General features: G+C 44.0%; 1 protein-coding gene across 1 annotated transcript in view; it reads left to right on the top strand.

The window, feature by feature from the left end:
• LOC138467651 (glycogen phosphorylase, brain form) overlaps positions 1-23,061 on the top strand; it is a 760,591-nt gene that overhangs the window by 308,247 nt on the left and 429,283 nt on the right. Inside the window, exon 6 of the mRNA XM_069607828.1 lies at positions 12,693-12,804. Coding sequence (XP_069463929.1) covers positions 12,693-12,804 — 112 coding nt within the window. The remainder of the gene's footprint in view (positions 1-12,692; positions 12,805-23,061) is intronic.

The raw sequence follows: 23,061 nt of genomic DNA, 5'->3' as shown, positions 1-23,061 counted from the left end.
GCTACAGGAATTTTCATCTGGGTGGGCCCTGTTTGTGCTCAGGGGGGCCCAATTTCCATTGGGTGTGGGTGTAGGACCACAGTAAAAACTTTGAGCCAGATTTCCCAGATCCATGATCCAGCAAAAATTGTCTTCCTGCATCTGGAACAATCCATTTGCACCCTTCAATTGGTTTAGTCCATTGGACTGCTTTAAAGGAATGGTGCGGTCAGAAAATATTATTGTCCCTATGGTTCGGCCATGTGTTTTTAACCATAAGTCGATCGACCGTACAAACATTTCCCATGCACCTTACCGGACTTTTCGTCTCTTGAAGACAAGCGAAATCGGGCAGCAGGGCACGGCCATCCTGTGGTAATCTTATCACTTCCTGCATCGCCCTGGGTGACCTGCGTTTGCGGCACTAAATCATATCCCCCGCCCCTGAGCCTGACATCACCAAATAATGTATATTCTCCGCCTCTCTCCCTGATGTTACTGGGCAGCGTAGCCAAACTCGCCCAGTCGTCACCTACGCAACTAGACGCGGAACCCGGAAAACAACACACATCGTCTCACAGCACAGCGCATCACAATTAGGAATATAAAACTGTACTTTAAAAGGAAACAGCAAGACTGTACAATTGGTAAAGTACATTTATTTCACATTAAATGTTTCAATAACATTCGGCGTCTGACATAATCAATCATAATGGGACTTTTTTTCTTTGCTCTCGATCCGCAAATCCGCAAATGTTTATCGTGAGTCACGCGCTGTTCCTTTTTGGTACACAGGGTGTTCCTTTTGTCTAAATGAAGCACTTCAGTCGCACGGTGAATTGCAAAGCTGGTGCATCAACTTGGCACTAGACCACCGTAAAGGTTGTTATGTTGCTCCTATTCGCTGGTACCGCGTACGGGCATATTGGACCTTGTCTGTTGTCCCAAAAAACGGTTAAGTAGATCCAGTGATTGACATGTAGCTGCAGCTGGCGGTTGAAGAATCCATCGGTCGGGGTCTGGAATAGATGACAATAGCAGAATGGCACGATGTACCTGTTTGCAAAACATAAAAATAGAAATGTGTCTCAGTAGCCGATCTTTATAACAATGAATCATTTTCTTTATTAGAGCAGAGGTGACACAATGTGAGCAGAGAGAATACAACGTGGAATATCAAAGTACTCCGCTATTTGCTTCCGAGGATAGTGCAATGGAGTATGTTGAGCTCTAAACGTATTGCGTAAACTGGGGCAACAGTTTGAGGTGCACAAACAATGTAATGATTTATTAGCATAGAACCAGGGAAAAACGAGTGGTGGTCTACATGCGTCTCGATGCTGGCCTGCCCAAGTGCCCCGTAGATAGCCCAGCACACAAAGGGTGTACTAGCACTTCATTGTAATATGCCACACAGAACGAACAAGTACAATGTGACCCAGCAATAACAGTCAGCTATTCGTATTTTGACTAGTTCTGGTATAAAATGGTCTAAAGAGAAACTTACATTATATTCGGCATTTCCATTCTCTTGGCATAATGCAGACCGTAATGCAGACTCCTCCGTTTCGTGTCAACGAATTTTCATAAACTGAACTTATATGTAACTAGGTCCAGTTTCGGAATGGGCAACCTTATCATACCATATGTTATTACACCCCCCCCTTCAATTCAATCCCTTTCAGAATGGTCCCTGCCTCTCAAGGTCAAAAAACAATAGAACCTTATATTATGCGTGGGACACGTGGGCCTCCCAGCTTCGAAGCAAAAATTCAAAGCTGTTGACCTTCACTCACAATGAACATACTTTCTTACTTTGCAATATCCAATGTCAACGCATCCATGAGAACATGAATTTTGAAGCACGGGCACAGGATGAAAAAATTAGGGGCTGTCACTGCTTGTTGTTCGTGGCACTGCTGAGGTGTAGGGAAACTTGTCAATGACAGAATGCCCCCTACTCCCAAATTATAGTCTATGTAAACACAAAAACGGAGTCGAAATGGTCTAGTAATAGGCCCAACTCTGCTTATCTCATGGCCTCCTACCCCATGGCATGTTTTCACAGTCAGTACTTCTTGCTTGCCTAGAATGTTTTGTAGCCTAGGTCTAATCCCTTTTGTGTGATGAGCAGATATTCAGATGTTTGGGGAACTTTATGGCAAGGCAACTGCCAAAACCCAAAGATTCTTACACACTGTTATCCATTGGTCATTTACACGAAAAATGAAGGTCCCACAGTAGCACGACTAAACTGTGAAATGTGAAAGCAATCGTAATAATTGTGCAATTTTTTTAAGAAAAGGACTAAGAGGATAGATTTCAAAAGACAAATTGCATACTTTATTTGTACAGTTTATAAAAACATTTTTGGCAAAAATAAAAACAGATGTTAATCATTTGTACCGGGATTTGAACGCTTGAACGAGCTATGTTTTGGGTGGACATGGCACATTGGCAATGTTTTGTGGCAATGTTTGTGCGCAATTCCATGAGTATGCATCTCTACGACATTTTCTCATATACTGGCTTGGCAACCAATTTTTTGCTTCTTTTCGTAAAGGCCACAGTGTAGCAAAGCATCCCTAAGTTTCCTGCAGTCCTAGATTGTTCCCGGCCTACATTCTCGTTATGCGCTAATACCGCTAGTAAAGTCCTAGATTTCATCCCTTGGATGCCGAAATGCAATCTCTTTGGACTGTACTTTAGGCACATATTGTGGAACACCTCCAAATCTCTTGTGTGACAAAATTCTGTGAGTCCCTTCAGATCTCTTGGTAGAGTTTTATCAAACACAATCTTCTCAAGGGCTTTGTGTGGAGGTGAAGATGGGATCGACCACTTCTTCTTCCGTGCCTGCTCTAGGGACAAAGGGCCATGTTCATATTGGTGGAAATGTTGGTTTTCTGTCCAGTGGCGAACGTTGGAACAGTGGTGCATTAGTGACTGCCATTTTTCCAGTAGAATTTCCACAGACCCATCACATGTTTTGGAGCTTCACCAAAGATGGTTGCTGAAAGACTAAGACCATTGTCAAATTCTTTCAAAACCTTTTTTTTCCCCTGCCGCCGAGATCTTTTCATTGATTGATTTTGGCAACATGCCATACATCAAATTGATGTTTAATATTTGGATACTGCTCTCTCATTGTCTTGGCTATTGAAACGTGTCTGTCCATGGCTATGAGGTCAGTTTGCATTCCCCTCCATTGTAGATCTTCCAGTAATTTTATAAAACCAAGTTTCTCCATGGCCACTGAGGATTAACATTGGGACACCTGCACGACCACCGAACCACAATGTTCTTACTTTCCATGTTCTGAAAATGGTAGGTGCAGTACTTAGCAGAAAATCCGGGGCTGTCACACTGTCCATCACCGGCTAGCCTAAACCGTTTGTCGGAGAATGTACTTTGAATAGCCAATTGTTCAATTTTCCATGCTTCACTAATGGCAGGGAATAGATAATCACGTTGGTATTTGTAGTATTGCGTTTTAGAAATGAAATGGAGTCCCACAAACTGAAAGAAACTGGATAACTTTGTGAAACTAGAGCCACTGAAAAGTAAAGCTGCTGCACACAGTAGATTGCCAGCTGGCAGTTTCCCCAGCATTGGTTGAGCGGACCATGAAAATGTTTTATGGAACTTTTCACAGGTGGCATGTATTTTGAGGTTACTGCCGTGTGTTAGATGAGTCACGCTCACCAATGGCTTCCCACATACTTCCCCTCCCATTTAATGCACACATTTCAGCATCTTTATAATCTCCATCAAGCTGCTGTCGAAAGTATTTGGCCTCTTTTATTAGACTGTCATCCGGCAACGCTGTTGTTTCAGACTGAACCGTTGTGGACATATCAGCCAAACTAGACATACTATAGTCGATATCTTTGTCTGGTTTGTCGGTCAATAGTGTTGATGCTTCAGTCTCTGTCATTTCAACATCTGTTACTTGACCATGGATCGGAGAAAACATCAATGTGGACTGTTTTTTGGGGGGCATTTTTTTGGCGGGTGTCGATTGTGTCAAGTGCTCATAGAGTAATGTAAAACTATCTTCTATAAATTCACTTTCACCTTCATCTGGCAGAGCAGGCGCATTGTAGCAATGGTCCAAAAACACTTTGCTGGATTCGCCGGTCATATTAAATTCATTTTCTGGCCATTGGACATAGGCATCTCGAGTGTGAACATGCCGCGCCTCAATTAATAGTTCCTCCATGGTGAAAACAGTTTGGCAAGCAGCATCTGTCATTTGTATCGCTGTCTGTGTCTGCATAGTCCGTACTCCATCGGGCAACTACAGGACAGATAGGAAAAGGGATGTTCAGTGTAAATCCAACATACAGTGTTGTACAATTTACATTAAACAAAAAGCATATAAAGGAAGGCCTCAGCACAAAACAATTACCAAAAATATAAAGTTTTTATAACTAACCTTATTTTTATTTCTTTTCTTTGAAACCTTCTTTACTCTAACATCACCATCAGCAAGCTGGCGCACCGACTCAGATCCACGTGCCTCCCGTTCAATATACGGATCTTGTATACATCCCTACAAAAAATAGTATCCATTTAAAATAAGTCATTTGCATTACACATATAATTAGACTGACTTTCTTTCATTAGATGGTACTGTCAGTACGCATACCTCTGGCTCCGGATCAACTGCAAGGTCTGGTTCCGGAACAACTACAAGGGATAATGTAATTGTAGAGGATGCTCCAGCATCTCCCTGAAACACAGTACTTGCATTAGTAAGGACGAAAATATTGAAACTGGACAAACAATTTGGAAAGACGACAAAGGTACATATCAATAGTAAAGTACGAATGAAACATTGTGTAAAACAATTACACGATATGTAAATATGATCAGATTATCTCGTCCAATTGAACTGTGAAGACCCATACCTCTGGCACCGGATCTACTACGAGGGATTTGTAATTGTAGTGGACGCTTCAGCATCTCCCTGTAACACAGTACTTGCATTAGTAAGGATGAAAATATTGGAAACTGGACACACAATTTGGAAAGACGACAAAGGTACATATCAATATCAAACCACGATAAACATTGTGTAAAGCAATGATACGTTGCTAAAATATGATCACATTATCTAGAATTCCGTGCATAAAACCAGTCTGGAACAGAATAGCTAGGTAAGATTACCTGATACGCGCTCGAAGTGGTTGATGACTCCAGGCAAGACATGGATGTTGAATCTTGTTGCTTCATAATCGGTGGATAGTCATGGAGTTGTAAAGGGAAAGTATTATTTGATTTAGAAATTTCAACATTAAAAAGTGGCATGTAAGGAGACTGAATACGAGAAAATTATGCTTATGTCAATGCATAATATAGCATAGTTATCTGTCCCCATAAATCAATTTTCTATGTGGGTTCTCAAAAACAAGGACTGATGTTTAGCAAAATAGTCATTATTTAAACAGCTATTCAATCACATAAATATCGAAAGTATTATAAGTGACATTTACACTGAAAAACCAGGCGTAAAGCTAAATCCGGAAGCGTGACTCACGTGTGGCGCATTTTCACGAATAAAGTCAGAATAGCGTTTGGGAGCAATTTTCGAGTTGTTATCAGTTGATTCCTCTTTGTGTACAAGGATGTGTCGTACATATCCGGGTTGAAGTGCAGGCTGCAGATGCGGTATTGATGACCCCTCTTGTCCTCCAAGACTTGTTTGACTCTACTTTCAAGCTCTTCCGGTGGATATTCTCAATATCTGACCTATTCTCTTATTCGATCAACAGTCTTAGGGAATACATGTATTGTAATGCCTTCGGATTTGTCATTGGTCTTCGAAGGGCAACCGAAAATAGAACATGGAGGCATTGTTGTAAATTCTGCAAAATAAAGGTCAACATTATTAGAACATTATTTTGCATACAAATGGGAGAAAGAATCAATTGGACCATAGATTGTTCATTGCACGCATTCTTTTGGGCACCACAGCAAAACCAGTGCAGCGTGGGCGGCTGTATTATAGGATAAATTTCACAAACAATTCATTGATGTGTTGAAAATCAGAACATGTTACTCGTCCATTTATTGTTCTATCATGCACATAAAGGAAACATCCTATAGACACGGTCCGCGAAGGATGCAATACGATGCCAATTGACACTGATAAAAATTGATATATCGATAACATAACAAAAGAAACTGAAGTCAATAGCAATGAGACAAATTAACATAGCACTACTGAGTATGTTACTTCAAAATAGATATAAATGTACAAATGAAGGAGATATGATTAGGATACATGCCCTTACCTTGACCAACAAACAGTTAGATTGAGCAAGCAGAGTAATTAGTGGCAGGAGAACAGGGAGATGTTCACAGGTTCACGAGGTGACGAGTTCACTCGAAGCGGTCACAGAGTAGCACGTTCACGAGTTGACTTGCAGTGCTCAAAGATGTTCTCATGGTAAATATCAAGTGGTTTATAAAGAAAAACAAAAAGGGGTGTGTTTGTGAATGAATGACGTGTATATGTTGTGGTATTATGTGTATTGCAGGGGAGCGGCCTGCTTTAAGGGGAGCCTGCCTGGAGACACAGGGTCTGAGGAGGCCATGTGAACAATGGCCCCTGGGCGTAAGATACCTTTTGAAGTATACATGGTGTTTAGCACCTTGGCCATTAGCGCCCCTGACAGCACCCCATGGCAGCGCACATCCACTGGTGCGAACTGCCTTTGATAGTGGAGGGAGGATGGATTGGCCGGGAGCGTGCAGGCAAGGCACCGGAACACTGGGGAAGGGAGACACACTTGATTCACTTAAAAACTGAAACAACCATTGATAAAAAATATGTTGTGTTTTATTTGGTTTCTTATTTTGATGGCACAAAAATACTATGCATTGTAAAGGTCTGGTTGCAGCTCAGCGAGGGAAAATCCCCTGTACTGACTTCTGTCACTGGGGAAAGTTTGTCTAATGGCACCAATGACACAGGCGGATTACTCGTCGAACGCGGTGTCCAAGCCTCCCATGAAGCCACCATGTGTACGAAAGATAGGCCACCAGCCGGTACCACTTGTGAAAGAGAAAGATACAAACAGTTTTTAAATGACCAAGATAAGTGTATTAAACCTTAGTTGTCAATGACAATTCTTGTATGCAATGGCATTTTTGCCAGGACAAATGCTAACTAGACACTGCACAATATTGAACGACTTTTATGTGACTATTGCTAGAGAATTGCAAGACTAAACTGATATGACAATGATATATTGAAGTTACGAGAATATAGGGGACAACCATGAAATAGTAGTGGCCTAAATGACATCACAACCATACTATACTTACTCGTTACTTGGATTACGAGGGCAAACTGTTGCAATAAGCACCATCAAAATCCTCAACACGGACCGTGTGAGGCAGGCTGCCGTGAAGTCTGGCAGCTCGGTAACGCATTGCGGCTGTGGATCGCCTTGTGATATGTAGGACAAGCATCCAGAGTTTTCTCGGCAGCAGCAGTTCTCCTCCTCGGTTGGCATTAGCGCGCACCGATGTAGGTACACCAGTTGGAAACACCGTCCATGCGACTAGGCCCAGGCTCTTCATCTGTTGAAACGTCCGCCCAACTGTCTTCCAAAGCCCCATCGTTTACGCAGCTTTCTCTTTCCAGTAATTCCCCCTCGGAATACTCAGGCTCGTACAGGTAGGGCATTATTACTAACTTTCACTAGTGCAACATATGTTCCATGCTTTAAAGTGGTTTTGCTCACAAAGTGATATCCCCAGGATCCCTCAATTTGTTCATAGCGGGAAATGTGCTCTCCCCCTCCATCCGTGCATCCCTTTTAAAATCAAATACTCTCCAGTACCCTTTCCAAAGTGTTCTGCTCTCCTCTTCCATCCACTCCTTAGTTCCCTTCCAAAAACTCCTACCCTACTTTGATTATCCATTGGCTACTCACTTCAGCTTTCCTCCATTCCCCCTTCTCCATAAGGAAAGATATTGTCAAAGCATGGAAAATTAACAACTGTATAGTGCAAACCCCTGAAAAAGAGCCTGTAAGGTGAATCTCAATTAAGCATGCCCTAAAAACAAATGTTATGTATCTTTAAAATAAAACATGAATTATAAAAATGGTACAGAGAGAATGAGAAGCAAACAAAATAGGGTGTCCGGTCAAAGGTTCAACACCAAAAGGATCGAATGACCAAAGGGTCGAGGTAATAGGACCGAAAACCAAAGGGTCGAATTTGTTTTTTTAAATATATATATTTTTTTGGTTTTCGTATAGTAAAAAAAAGTGTTTTTTGCACCAAAAACAGGGGTTTGGAGGGGGACCCCCCATAAAAAATAAAAAAAGCAATAAAAAAATTCCACCCTTTGGTTTTCAGTCCTTTTGATTCGACCCTTTGCATTCGATCATTTGACCTAGAACCCAAAATTGTGTGGCAACATCAACGTATCTATCTTCCCTTCCTTTCCCATCTGCTCTTCCCTTTCTATTATATCCACTCCTTCTTCGCCTTTTACCCTCAGTCACCTTCCATGAGCTCCTCTGACCACCATTCCCAACTACTATGCCACTCCCATCTTCCTCCACCATGCCTTCTTGACCTGGATCATAGAAACGAGAATGATGCCTCCTCCTCGTCCGTGATGACCGAGCAATGAAGCTCCCAGTACTTATTCAATCTCAGATGGTGTTTGCTCAACAATGCCTCCCCGAACGCTGTGGCTGCTCCCAGCATCCTGCCATCTCTTTGTGAAACACAGAAACCCCTCCAGAATACTGAAGCAAGGAATAGGACATTTTAATTGAGTTGAGGTTGTGAAGGAGTAGTAGCATGCAGGAGAGAGAGCCAGGGCAGGGGGTGCAGGTCCAGGAGGCAGATGGTGTAGGTTGAGGGTTTTCTGGCCTCCTGGCGTAGCTCCAGGTGTGGCGTGGCAGCGAGGAGGGGGCCTATATGTCATTGTCTGGTACATACTGTTTATAATATGCAATTGTCCATGATGACTTCTTGTTTGACGTGTTTGCTTTAATTTTCTGTTGAATGTCGTAATTTGGTTCAATAAATGCAGCCTTATATTTTGCAAAGAAAGATGTGTGTGTGTGTGTGTCTTCTTGGCAGCCCCCGACACCTGCACTGCCCATCTACTAAATCATGGGTGAGGCGGTTTTGGAATAGATTTTACTGCAAACTGAATCACTTCTAGGGGCACCAAATGTTGCCAGGTAAGGCACAGTGACATTGAATGATTTGCCCATGATCATACACTTTGGTCAAGTGGTAAATCCAGAATTTGAGCATAACCTTTCATTTAGGTGTTTGACCACATATCTTCCCAGCTCAAGTTGATACAAATATGTGGTGAAGGTTGGTTTTGAATATATAAAATAATACTCAATTGTATACATATTACTTTAAAAATTCACAAGTGACATGATAAATCAACCTGGAATTGTAATGTTAAAGGTTTGTATACTGCACATTGTTGTCACCTGCGTGGTCTCTTGGATGTATACATCACTTTAGAAACGTGTTAATGAAAAATAAAGTACTAATTTTGTTTTTAATCCTGAATTGGACGTAGGGGAGGCCCCACTCCTGTTTGCACATGGTTGCCCCTCCATGCACACTTAATCATTTCCACCAAGTACTGGAAAAATAAATAGTAAAACACAGGCAAAATCGCCTTTGTGCTTTTGTGCTTCATTTTTCCATTACATGTCTGGAAAAGTGTAAAACCTTCCCACAATTAACGATCGTGGGAGCCATCTACAATTAATTCTTTTGGAAACTGCCTGCAGGTGTATAAGTCTGGCAGTATTCACAGTATTCACAGGAATCCATTGGTTTTCCACCAGCATAAAAATACATGCTGGTGGAAAACAAATCAGATTTAGCAGGGGGGAACTGTAAGGCACAAGTGTTAAGTCACCTCTCCTCCCAAACTTCACCTGCTAAATCACAATCCTCCACCACATTAAAAGTGTTGGTAAATCTTTCAGCATCACTTTTTCCACTTCGCTAGACTTGAAAAATGACCCCTTATGATCGCAGCTTTATTTTCCCCATCCTGAATGGAAGCCTACATGTTCCAGCATGCAACTTAATGAGAGCTTACAAAAATTTTTACACAGACACAAAGTGAACTGAAATGCATGTCAAGGCCATTGTTTTACACCGCTTGTTCTGTACCCCAAAATTACTAATCACCCAACCATCACACTTAAATAGCTCATTAAAATCTTATATAATTTTAATTAAAAAGTGCCACAGCAATGGTAAGTTACCTTTTCCTATCTCAAATCACTTCCTGTTGTAAATAATCTGCTGCCAAACACATTAAAATAATAAGACCTCACTGGGAAGACCTTTGTAGCGCTGGCTATTCGTCTTTGAGGGGAGAGAGGAACAGGGCCACAATAGGCATTTGTGCCTTGTCCGACTGTTAAAGCCACCTCTGATTGCACTCTGACTGCAGGTAATATTTAAATTCCACTAGTCAATCACGCATGTGCAATGCGCCAATGATCATCCTGCCGCAGGGCGCTCCGAGAGTTGCACTAGGTGGAAGATGTAATTGCGTTTTGTAATCAAATCTTACATATTTTACCTGGAGTAGAAACAAGGGAGCTGGCTCGGGGGGGATTGAAGGGTTAACCTGACCACTGGTGCCCAAGTGTACCAGCCATAATGTGCAGAACCAGTAACCAGATTATATACATGCCAGTGGCAAATGTATCTTTTGGTGCAAGGGGAGCAGGCAGCCGTTGAGGGTGCACTAGATTTGTAAACGATTCCAGGTCAGTGCTTTCAGGTGAATATTTTGAGTGGAGGGGCATTAACATCTACCACAAATTAGCATGAGTGACAGAGCGCACTTTGGGAGCCCTAAATAATATATGCAGACTCTCCTGGGGGGGGGGGGGTCTAGGAGCTGCTCCCCACAAGACAGTTTTAAAAATAATGTGCTGAAATGGAGCATATTACAGAAAAATGGCGTTAAAGGCTAGTCATCAGCATGGCCTAAACGTGGGGAACACATGCCCCAAACGTTAAGTCATGAGACCCTGCAAACATATTTCGTGTCACTGCATGGTTTCAGATGGTGTAGATTGCAGGCAGTCCGCATACTCTAAATAAATATTGCTGCCTTTAAATACACTCAATCACTCAGTATATAAACAATTCAACTAGTCAGGCTCATGTTGTTAACATTAGTAATAGCATGCGAGGGACCTCAAACATTAACACTTAATGTTGGTAGATCCGCTCCAAGGAGTTGTCCACTTTTAAAAATGGAGTGCAAAAGCAGAGAGTCAATCCCCTTTACTCTTTCATTTTACGCTTCCTTTTGTGAACAATCGGAGGCATCATATAAAATACATGCAGGGGACCACCAAGGTTAGCACCTATGTGCTGTGGGGTCCACTGCATGCACTTTTACAGGTCTGCAATGCAGAGTGGATGAGTACAAGTGAGGCAAACTGGCTTATACTCGTTCCATTTGCCACTCTGTTGCTTGTAAAAGTAAATACTGCATGCAAATACGCTTTGCAGGCTGTTTTTACTAATGGATTTCTATTCCAAAGTTATCCATTCAGTGTATGCCTGCATGAAATTCTCAGGCCGGCGTAAAAAGTGGCACACCGATGAAACAGAGGAGGACTTCACAGCAGAGATCTTATCTCCACTCAGTGCCCCTCCTCTGTCTCATCACTGCTGTAAAATGGGGCAGAGCGGGAAATGGAGGCCTTGTTGTTGTTCCCCCTCCACCTATTATAAAATGAGGCTCAATGTAAAATCTGCCTGCAAATGATTACCCTTTGTAGAAGGCATTAAGAATGGGGTACTATGGAATCCATTCGTTTTACACCTAGATGAAAATCTCATGCAGGCATAAAATGAGGTGATTGTGCAGGCAGAGCAGGAGGAAGGAAGAGGGAACGTATTTCCCCTCCTGCCTCCCAACAAATGTCCACTCAGATGGCTACTGTTCATAAAAGCAGAGCATAATCATGGACACGGATGTTTGTATTTGAGAAATATGTCTGTGATAGTGAGTTAAGCTAAAATCCTTCTGAGCACGTAATGCACAGTGGGCTGCGTGCTCATTTAATTGTCATAACACTCATTCTAACAGTAAAATGTCTGCAAACTATAAGACATATGCAATCATTTGCACAGCATCACTGATGTGTGTGAGGCTTGCCCAGCGGAGGTGCTTTCACAGCTTTTAAAATGCAGCGCCATGGAGAAAATAAAGGGTTGGAGGAGAATTTGGGGAAGACTAAAGGGCATATATCACATTTTGAGGGGGTCAGGACACCCTTAACCCCCCTGGTTGTTGCGCCTTTGTTTGAGGGAATGCCTGAGCAAAGATCACGAGTGTGTCAGGAGGCCAGGTATTATATCATGGGGGTAGACATGTAGTCTATGGGTGTCCCATGACCAAACTAAACAACTCTATTGCTTATCCCTTGGGACCTGCAGTAATTATCAACAATAGAGTAGTATTCACCTCAGGGTCTGTGGTGTCGCCAAAAGACCTTAGTGGTAAGCATGTCTTTGTTGAGGCCCACAACATCTACAATCAAATACACACCTTAATTAGCAAACACATTTTGTTTTGTGTTGCACTCGAATTATCGCTACATTTTTGGGGAAAACTGTCATGTTTTAATTTCAGTTACTAATATGCCTTTTGCCTTCCTTCACAGATTGTTCTCGCCCTGCCCTACGACACCCCTGTTCCAGGCTACAAAAACAACACTGTAAATACCATGAGACTGTGGTCTGCAAAGGCACCCAATGATTTCAACCTTCAGGAGTGTAAGTTGTATCTGTAACTCGGCTTCCTCAATGTGATCTGTATTGCCTGCTTATTCACATTCACGCGTGTAATGCTCCTTTCCAAGTTGTGTAGTGTGGCGAAAAAAATGAGTTTTGGCTTCAAACCCAGTTTGGTACAGATTTTCAAACCTGGTGCTAGGGACATTTATCAAGACTTGTACAAATAGTCATGACCTGTGCAGCTGAATGTGTTCTATTTTTGTAACACCATCAATGTTATGGTGAGTTTAAACAAACGTAAAAAAAAAAGAGTAGAAGAGGACATTTCAGCAAAGTCACACATGCCACAGCGCCACCCAGTAGCCGTCACTTGAAGTTCACCTCCAGTTCAGAGCCACTGCACAATGCTTTGTGGGTGAGTAAATTAGTTCAAACACATGCATTTTACTCCATAAAATTGACTGTGTTTTAGGGCAGCGATATTTTATGCATAACTTTATCAACCTAAGTCAGACAGCTCTCAAGGATGAAGATAAATAGAGCTCACGGCAGTCTCGACTAACGTGCCTACTACATCCAAGGGTTCTTAACCATCTCAGTTCACACAAATCTTTCCCTTTGCATCAAGTCATTCTATATTTCATAGTGCACCGACATCTGACAGTCTACAATATTAATTTCGCATCACTGCAAAATACATCTTCCCACTGAACTACTTTAGACACCGTCCAACTACTGAGACTAAATCTAGTAAATGTAAGCTTTTACATTGGGAGGCACTGCTCACTCTTTCTCACTCACAAGCCCATGGAGGAGGCTTAAGCCAGTGCAAATCATTCAGACCACTGCAAGCCATGAAAAGTCCCTCCAGCAAAACAAAAGAGGTGATGGCTGGAAGGTTTAGAATTAATCTTAACCTCTGGCATTACTGTGGGCAACCCTCCAGACTATCGTTCTTTGCCTGCCAAGCCGTTACAGAAGGGGAAAGACCATCTGCCAATCAGGCTTGGTCCCACCCCAAATGGGGCAGTCCAGCCCGAACTGCTTGGTCACATCCCCTTCTGCACGAGACCACAGGAATCTCCAAACATGTTTCAGCCTCGTTGGGCCTCATCCGTAATAGTAACTTGGGTCTCTAGTCCCAGCAGGCACAGGACCCACATCTGGGTATACACACCCCACTTGGGGTGACTACAGCAAAACAAAAGAGGTGATAGCTGGAAGGTTTAGAAATCATCTTAACCTCTGGCATTGCTGTGGGCAATTTTGCAAGTGAAACAGTCTTTGGCTGATTCCGGCGCTCCTCACTGAAAAATAAATTGAGTACAGAGCTGCAAACTAAAGATCTATTACCCTCACACTGTAGAGGGAAACAAGACTGTATTATTAACTGTTTTAGACCTTGGAATAAATTCGCGCTCTGTAAAGAAATAAATGGTTTTCAAAAACTAATCTTCAGTCATACGTTGAGCCAAATAGATTGTCTTTTGTCTTAGCCTTTATTTTTGTTCCTACCAGGAAATGATCAATTCAATTGAAGATACACACTAGACAAAAACTGTTACATCACAGTGTTTTGACTTATCCCAAATTTCGTGCTCAATTATGGTCAAAATTTCATGCAGTTGTGATTCATGTATTCTTAAAAGAAAAGGTTGCGTCTAGTATGTTGCCAAACAATCCAATGAGTTATGCATTCAAATAGGCACTGTTACTTCACAGTTTTGATTTGCAAAAGTTTATATTCAAGTAGAAACTGTTACTTCACAGTTTAAATAGTTCCAATTCAGTGCTTCTTCTACACTGGTATAGTTATTTCAAATTAATGTCCTTTTAGTTTAAACCCTCCTGATGTGTTGATCCAATGCTGTGGGCAACCCTCTAGACCATTGTTCTTTGCCGAAACATATCTGGGGATGCTTGTGGTCTATGCAGAACGGATGTGTCCAAGCAGCTTGTGCTGGACTGCCCTTTTGGAGGGGGGCCAAGCCTGATTTGCATATGGTCTTCCCCTTTTGTAATGGCTTGGCAGGCGAAGAACAAAAGGCAAGTAATTCAAATTACACACAATTCGAATAGTCAACGCTATGGTAGCATTGAATTCCTGATTATGTAAACAGTGCCAATACTGACAGGTTATGCTTTTATGTTATGGTATTCTGCCAGTCCACACTACTCCTGCATCTTGTAGCAAAGCGCCATCCCCAACTCGAAATCTGTGTGGTGATATCACCAACCACTTCAGAAATAAAGTATCAAATATACAGCAGGCAATCAAAGAAACAGCGTGGAACAGATCCAACAATTACATTCCTGGGTACAGCAGCTACCCCCACAATCCTTCTGATTAACACATTTAAACCACTATCTGAACCAGACTTAAAAACATGGGAAAACTGAGCAACAAAACCGGTTCTCCGATGGACCCCTCCCCTCCCCCAGAGATCTACAAAGAGATTCTCAGAATAAAAACTGACACACTATTTTCACCAACTAATGAACAGCACACTGGATGTAGGAATTTTACCAAAACCATTAAAGATTGCCTTCAACAAACCCCTTTTACAAAGCACAGCTGGAGACCCAGATGACCTCACCAATTACTGACCTAGCTCAATAATACTGTACCCAGACAGAATTCTACAAAGCTACACATCCAGCCAAATTTTGGAGCATGTAGAATTTAATCACATATTAGGCTAGTCACAAGTACGCTTTAGACCTACGAGAGGCACTGAATCTGCACCAGTATCCATCTGGGATGACCTCAAAATATCCCTGGATGAAAACCTCACCTCAGCTCAGCTCTCATAGGGGTCTTCGTTGTAGTAATCCACAGTACCTTAATCAAACTACTTGAATAAACTGGATTCCCTAGCGCCTTATTACAATGGATAAGATTCTTCCTAACAGACAGGACAGAAATGACCTACTTTGAACCTAGCCTCTCAGCCCTCCGCTTCAACATCTATATGGCTCCATTGACGAAGATCATACAAATTGGTATTAGCATAATTGACCTTAAAAACATTTGACCTAAACATTTGATCGAATTTCTTTGACCTTTTATTTTGGTCAAATTTAATTAAATATATATATATATATATATATATATATATGGGGCTGGGTAAGGGTATAGATTAGGTTGAGGGGAATTGGGCGGGGTCTCCCCCCCGCATTTTAAACCGAAAGAAAAGGTCAAATAAATTCGATAAAATGTGATTAGGTCAAATGTTTTACGCCAAATAGACCCAAACCTAAAAATATATGCGTTCACTGTTACAACTATGAGGATGATAGTCAAATCATATACAAAATGATCTGTATAAGAAAACCTCAGCCCCAGCCTCAGCAACTGCCTCGCACAAGCAAGTTAGATGATGGCTAACAATCTAAAACTCAATCCAGACAAAATATAAACAATGGTAGTCGCGCCTCATGCCTCCCCTGAAACACCTCTACTACGGCACACGGAAACAGGCAACTGATGTAGAACATCCACAGTGATCAGGAATCTGGGCATATGAATGGACAACAGCCTCACACTGGAACCCAAGCCAGCAAAATAGCCAAAAAATGTGTTTCTCTCATCTATGCTCAATCCGATAAATAAGCCCCCCTTACTTACTTTCCCACACAGAACATGGCATCATTTCTTTGGTTCTCTCAAAAATCAATTATAACTACAGCATTTGTCTAGGCATGCCAGACTACCTCATAGAAAGCTACAACAGATCCAAAACACAGTGGCTAGACTATTACTCAGACTGAACAGAAGGTGGTGGTGGGTTTGGGTAGCAGAGCTCAATATCTTACTGAGCAAAGCAAATGACTACTAAGGAGGCCCATGAGGTGGATGGAGCAATAATGTAGTCTGCTATTGACCACTGTGTCACTGTTTGTATTGGTAGAGTGAAAGGTGAGAAAAGGACAGATTTTATTACTGTTCTGGAGGCTTATCCTGACAGTCATAACAGTGGAGGCAATGAAGTGCTGAAGTTACAGGGCACGGTCAAAAATAACTTTCAGATTGAAAGCATTAGGGGATGAGGTAAGAAGGCTGGGGAATGGATATAGGCGGAAACTGTGGCATTGGAGGGCGCAAAAATAATCACTTAAGCTTTACATGAGTTCAGCATCAGGCAACACATCAACATCCAGTGCAATTTGCTAAGTTTTGCTTTTAAGTTGGTGCTCGACAAATGCCCAAGACTTCCTCCTCAACCAGTTCTGTGCCAAGTGCTGACACAAAGATTTATAGGGTAGAGGAAGTCCATCGCCTAGTAGCCCCCATCCTAAAGGCCACTAAGGTACATTAGAAATGACGAGCCGAAAAGAAAAGAACACCTGAGCTTACATATGATATTATAAGTCATTTATAACGCGCCTGTACACATGTGTTTCTAGGCAAAACAAGACAAGGAGGGGGAAACAGAAGGAGGACAAACAACAATCTTACTATGCCTTGTGCAATTCAGATCGCGCAGGTGTGGGGAAGAGGGAGGGGAGATGTGCCGGGGTATGAGAGTGCAGGTAACTCAGTAAGTTCTGCCAGAGGGTGGCTCATACGTGCAGAGAGACAAGGGACTGTAGGGTTGCAGATGCAGACCCTTAAGTGCTGGGGGAGGCCGGAGGCGGTGCAAGGGCAATTGGACATGCAGGAGCCTGGGCCAGAGTTCGGTGGGTGGCCAGGAGACCAGTGTGTGGAGCAGTCAGGGACATCAGCAGGGGAGAGCAACAGAAAGTGGAAGCAAAAAGGAAGGTCTTCAGTAGCTTCCGGAACCGGAGGTGGTTCTGCTCAAGTTTGAGAGAGGCAGGGAGGCTGTTCCAGAGGGAGGCCCCAGCCGAGGGAAGAGCTCTGCCCCCCACTCTCTGTTTGGAGAAGCGTCTGACCTTCAGAGAGTTGGATGTGGATGAGCAGAGAGCTCGAGAAGGAAGATGTTTAGGAAGAGAAAGTTGAGGGTAGTGCGGTGTCAGAACCCAGAAAGCCTTGTGGACAATGCAAAGGGTCTTGAACTTGATCATTGGAGCCACAGGGAGCCAGTGAAGAGATTTCAGAGCTGGAGAGGTATGATCCCTGGCTTGAGGCCAAGGACAAGTCTTATAGTCTTGTTCTGGATCGGTTGTAACGGTCGAAGAGTAGAGACAGGCAGATTTCAAAAGAGGCTGTTGCAATAGTCCAGCCTAGAGAGGACCAGGGCTCAGGAGACGGTGAGCTTCTGGGGGAGAGTGAGAAAAGGCAGAATCCCTCATGGGGAGGTGCAACTGATAATGTGACTTCTTAGAGACGTTGGAGATGTGAGGAGAGAAGAAGAGGATGGAGTCGAAGATGACACCAAGGTTCTTAACCTCACAGGAAGGAGCAGGAAGAGGGCCCAGGGTGGGCAGCCAGAGAGAGAGAGAGAGACGAAAGGAGGGAGCAGATGTCCTGATGAGGAGGATCTCAGTCTTACTGGCATTTACGCAGAGATCATTGGCGGCACACCATTCCTGAATTGTGGCCACACAGTCTGATATGAGAGAAGGAGCAGAGGTGGCTGAGGGGAGCCTGAAGGAGAGCTGGGTGTCATCTGCATAACACTGAAATTTAGAGCAGAATTTAGCGATGCGATGGGCAAGAGGTGCCAGGTAGTGGTTGAAAAGCCAGGGAGAGAGGTTAGACTCCTGTGGAACACCACAAGTAGAGAGAGTGATACAAGAGAAGAAAGACCCCTTTGGTCGGTCAATGAGAAAGCGGGTCAACCAGGCCAGAGCCTGACCAGTGAAACCCAGGTTGTCGCAGAGGCGATTGAGCAGGATGGCATGGTTGGCCGTGTAAAAAGCAGAGGATAGATCGAGGAGAATGGGGACAGAAGGAAGATTAGAGTCAAGGTTAGAGAGCAAGTCTTTCAGGGTGTTCAGGAGAGCAGTTTCCGTGCTTTTGGCATCTCTGAAGCCAGACTGGTGGTTGTGGAGACAACCAACAGATTCAGTATGCAGATTAAGGTGGAAGATGGCCAGCTTTTCAAGGAGTTTGCCCAAGAAAGGAGTGATGGAGATCAGGCGATAGTTTGCCGGAGAGGAAGGACCGTCAGAGGGCTTCTTTAGAAGGGGGTGCACAAAGGAGTGCTTAAGGGGGAGGGGAAGGTTCCAGTGGCAAAGGAGTGATAGGCCAAGGGTGTCAATGTGGTCCTTGATGGTTCTGGATGAACATGGGAGAACCTGCTTGGACGAGACTTTGATAAATCGGACTTGTCTCGAAACATTGTCAGTGGTGACAGGGGAACGGAGGAGAAAAGAGGAGAAATGGCTGAAGACGGGCTATGGGTGGTAAAGGAGAAGGAAGAGGAGGTAGAGGAAGAGAGAGTGGACAGGATGTCCTGAGTTTTAGTGGTGAAATTAGAAGCCAGGGCTGTGCAGAAGGGCTGGGAGAGAACAGGGGAGGTAGAGACTGTTAACAGGATTGGCCAGCTCCTTGCAGATATTGAAAAGTTTGGCAAAGTTGTTAGATGCTGCAGAGACAGTAGCTTGGATTTAGGCTCTCTTCTTAGACAGGACGGAGAGTCTGTAGTGCTTTTGGAGCAGGCAGCAGGCCAGTTTGTCAGGGGGTGCGCCTAATGCCCTCCACTTCCTCTCAGCCACCCTACACTTTCGTTTAAGGGGGCGAGGTCAGAATTGTACCAAAAGTTGCACTTGGATGTGGGCTTCAAACGGATCCTCATGACAGGGGCAAGGACGTTAAGAGTATTAGAGATAGAGAGATGAAGGGTAGAGAGGGCTGTGTCAGAGGGTGAGTCTGCCAAAGGTGTAGAAGGAGGAGAGAAAGTAGCGTCAAAAGCCTCAACTGACACACGCATCATGGTCCGGATGACCGAGAAGGTAGGTGGCATTGATGGGGTCGGCTTGACCTGAGGGGTAGAGAAAGAAAGGTGGGAGGAAAGGAGAAGTGGTCGCTCCAAGAGAGAGGAGAAGAGAGAGCGTTAGAGAGGGGGAGGTCTGAAGGGATCAGAACATCCATGGGGTGCCCTGCAGAAAGAGTCAAGCTAGAGGGAAGAATATATAGAGAGAGAGTCGCATAGGTTGTGATCCTGGTGGATGTTCAGGTCTCCAAGGAGGAGAAGTTGAGAGCTAGAGGAAAGGAGGGAGGAAGAGAGGTCAGCCCACGTGGCGGCCTGTAGATGGTGTCCACATTGAGAGAGAGGCCATGAGAGATAGAGAGCCTGCGCATTCAAAGGAGGATTAGTCCTGCGTTGGAATGACAGAAGCAGGGATCAACTCCAGGAAAATCAAGGCTACACCCCCACCAGGACGGTTGGTTCTGGGTTCGGAGAGGATCTTGTAGCTATCGGAAATGAGGGTGTCAAAATTCGTGACAGAGCTGGCCGTGAACCAAGTCTCGGTCAGACCGAGTACATCCAAATCAAGCTCTTCCAGGAGACAGCAGATGTCAGAGGAATGTTTGACAGCGGAGCGAGAGTTCAGAGTAGCGATGTGGAACAGGTTGCCACCTTTGAAGGACTTCAATGGAAGGGGGACAGGCCAGAGGTACGCCCTGCAGAAGTGTAGGAGGTGCACGATGCTGGGCAGAGGAGGAAGGAAGAGATGGCAGGGTAGCCAGAGAGGAAGAATAGAGTGCCAGAGAGGTGGCGGTGGAAGGAGGCAACAGAGTGGCCAAAGACGCAGCAGAGGGTGCCGGAGAGTGGCAGAGGAAGGAGGCGGCAGAGCAGCCAAAGAGGGGTAAGTAGGGATAGTAGGAGAAGAAAGGAAGTTGATAAGGCATGGGAAGCGTCTAGCAAAAAGGAGGAGATTGGCCTGAGGGCCCTGGATCAAGACGGTGCAATTTAAGTAGACAGAGCTGGGATCTTGCATGACTCTCCAGCTTTGAAACCTGCCTCAGAAATTGGCATACATTATCTGAGCCCTTTCAACATTATCAAGTGCCTTTAACTAGTGGCCTGTCAACTCCAGCTTCCTGCTACAATGTACGAACACCAGGCATTCCATTTCTCCTTGCTGAAGGGATGTGTTCCTAATCCCGATCAATGTGCTATTAAAAGACTGACCCTGACCTGGGTCAATGGAGAACTAGATAGAATACAAGGTAAGCAGTATCTGCATTTCTAAGATCCCTTATAGATTATTCTATTACCGACTACTCGGCGTGCAATCGTACTTGGGAACCAGCGTCCCATGTTCATGTGCCTCACCTTTTTCAATTTTTACCAGCATTTTCCTTCACAATTATATAGTAACGCTGTGCAGACCCGGTGCCAGTTCACCACATCACGTGGCAGCACCACAGATTTTCATGGTGCAAGGACAGTGCAGAGCACTGTACTGGGTGCCGCAGGTACTCTGAAGAGGATTTCAACAAATTAGTAATTTGGAAGAAAACGGTGGTGCTTGGGTTGGCCACGTTATGTATGGGTTAGGTCGGATTAGCCATGGTAACCCCAGTAAAACCAGGAAATAAGATATCTTGGGAAATGACCCACTGAATCATTGCTCTTTTTCTTTTTTGTTGGTTATTGGAAGCAATAAAAAGAATTAAAAAAAAAAAAAGCAATAGCCTTGGTGTGTGTGTTAATGAAAAGGAGCGATGCAATAGAATAACATGCAACCTGAGGCTAAAGGAGCCTTGTCTAGGACTTCAATGAGAATAGCTTCGGGCTTCATTCAGGTGAGCAGCTTGTTACTCAATACAAAGGGTACAGGAACAGAATTCCCCAAAGTCCAGGAATTGATTAGAGCAGTCATCTTGAAGTACTTCTTGTCTTAGCCATAATACACCAGCACTTTGAGGGCAAAGAACTCCATAGAAAGCATCAGCTGGAAATCCTGAGAGACAATTTTCAGAAGGCAAGGTTGGGCACTTGGGCTTGTTGTTTCCTTTCTTCCTGACACCAGGTCCATTTGTTTCCAGACAGACGGCTGTAGGGGCACAGGGTGCACAGGGCATGTGCTCAATGACTACTGCCACAACAGTATAGACAGAGCTGATTCCATCACCTTCTGTTATTGCTGGAACATAACGACCTGCCGAGGGCAAGGTGCTTTTGGTCACATTATTGAAGATGTGCCCTATCTTACCTTTGTCAATAGAAAAATGCACAGGATGGAAAACAATGTTTGCAGAATTTCATGGAACTGGATTGACGCACTGCACTTTCAGTTAAAGTAGCCACTGCTTCCTGAACACAGCACCTTTAAATGCTGCTTTCTTCGACTTCAGTGCGCCACTTCCAGGTGAAAAGCTAGAAATGTGTCCCGTAGTTCTTGGAGAGCTTGCATTTCCAGATCAGACTCGGGGGGTTAGGTGCCCCAATCGGTTTGGCTGCACATCACGCTAGCACTGCACCCTTTCTTTCCAGGTTGATGACCATCTCGATTTCTCCACTAAGTCCATTATCTAAGCCTAAAAGTGACAACCTAATATGTAGACCTGGCCACGACACATCAGTGATCTAGTAATGCTGTGCATATGTGGCGGCACGCTGGATTTTTCTGGTGCAGGAAAAGTGCAGAGCACTGTAGGGGTGGCTGCAGGTCTTCTGAAGATGGTTCCAACAAATGTGTCAAAGGCCGCAAGGATGGACCAGAGAGCAGGACTCGGACAGGCAGCATGCCAAGAGGAAAGGGAAGGACAACAGCGACCAGCAGGGTGCAAGGAGTGGCAGACCGGGCACAAGAAAGGTATATAGACACAATGAATGAGAGTGAACATAAGCATGGCACCAAACAGGTCCCGATCAAGCAAACAAAGACTGAGGAACTCCACAGGATGGGAGACTGGAAAGGGCAGACAAGGAAAACAGAGCAAGCAAATGCACAAGTGCTGAGGCACAAGGTGATGGCAGCAAATCTCCAATACATACAGTAAGGTAAATCTTAACGAGATTGTCTCTGGTTTGCTATAGCTACATGGAAAAGCCTGCCACAGGCACAAAGTGCAGACTGCGGTTTAATGTACTTGCGCACTGGACTCAATATGGCAGGGCCCATAGCCTTCACCTTTGGCCGTGCATGATCTCTGCACACTCCATCCTGGAGAGCACAGAGACGCTGGCGGGGATAGAAGCACCATGCTGATGCACTGCTGGAAGGAGGCAATTGCTTACAAACATGGCATGACAACAGATAGCATATAGGGAGTTGGTAATGTGGAGGGGCAGCCAAAAAGCGAGGAGGTGAAAAAGACTTGAGGATCATCTGAAAATAGAGGATACAAGAATCCAAAGGGAGGAGGCAGGTTTTCTGAGAGAGGGGGTGCAGTCTATGAAAAGGTGGTCACTAAAGAAAGACCCTTTCTGGATCCCT

This window comes from Ambystoma mexicanum, chromosome 4q (assembly GCF_040938575.1).
Source record: "Ambystoma mexicanum isolate Mex_15411 chromosome 4q, UKY_AmexF1_1, whole genome shotgun sequence".
Taxonomy (NCBI): Eukaryota; Metazoa; Chordata; class Amphibia; order Caudata; family Ambystomatidae; genus Ambystoma; species Ambystoma mexicanum.
Note: the sequence above shows the minus strand (reverse complement) of the source record. Positions and strands in the feature narration are given on the sequence as shown.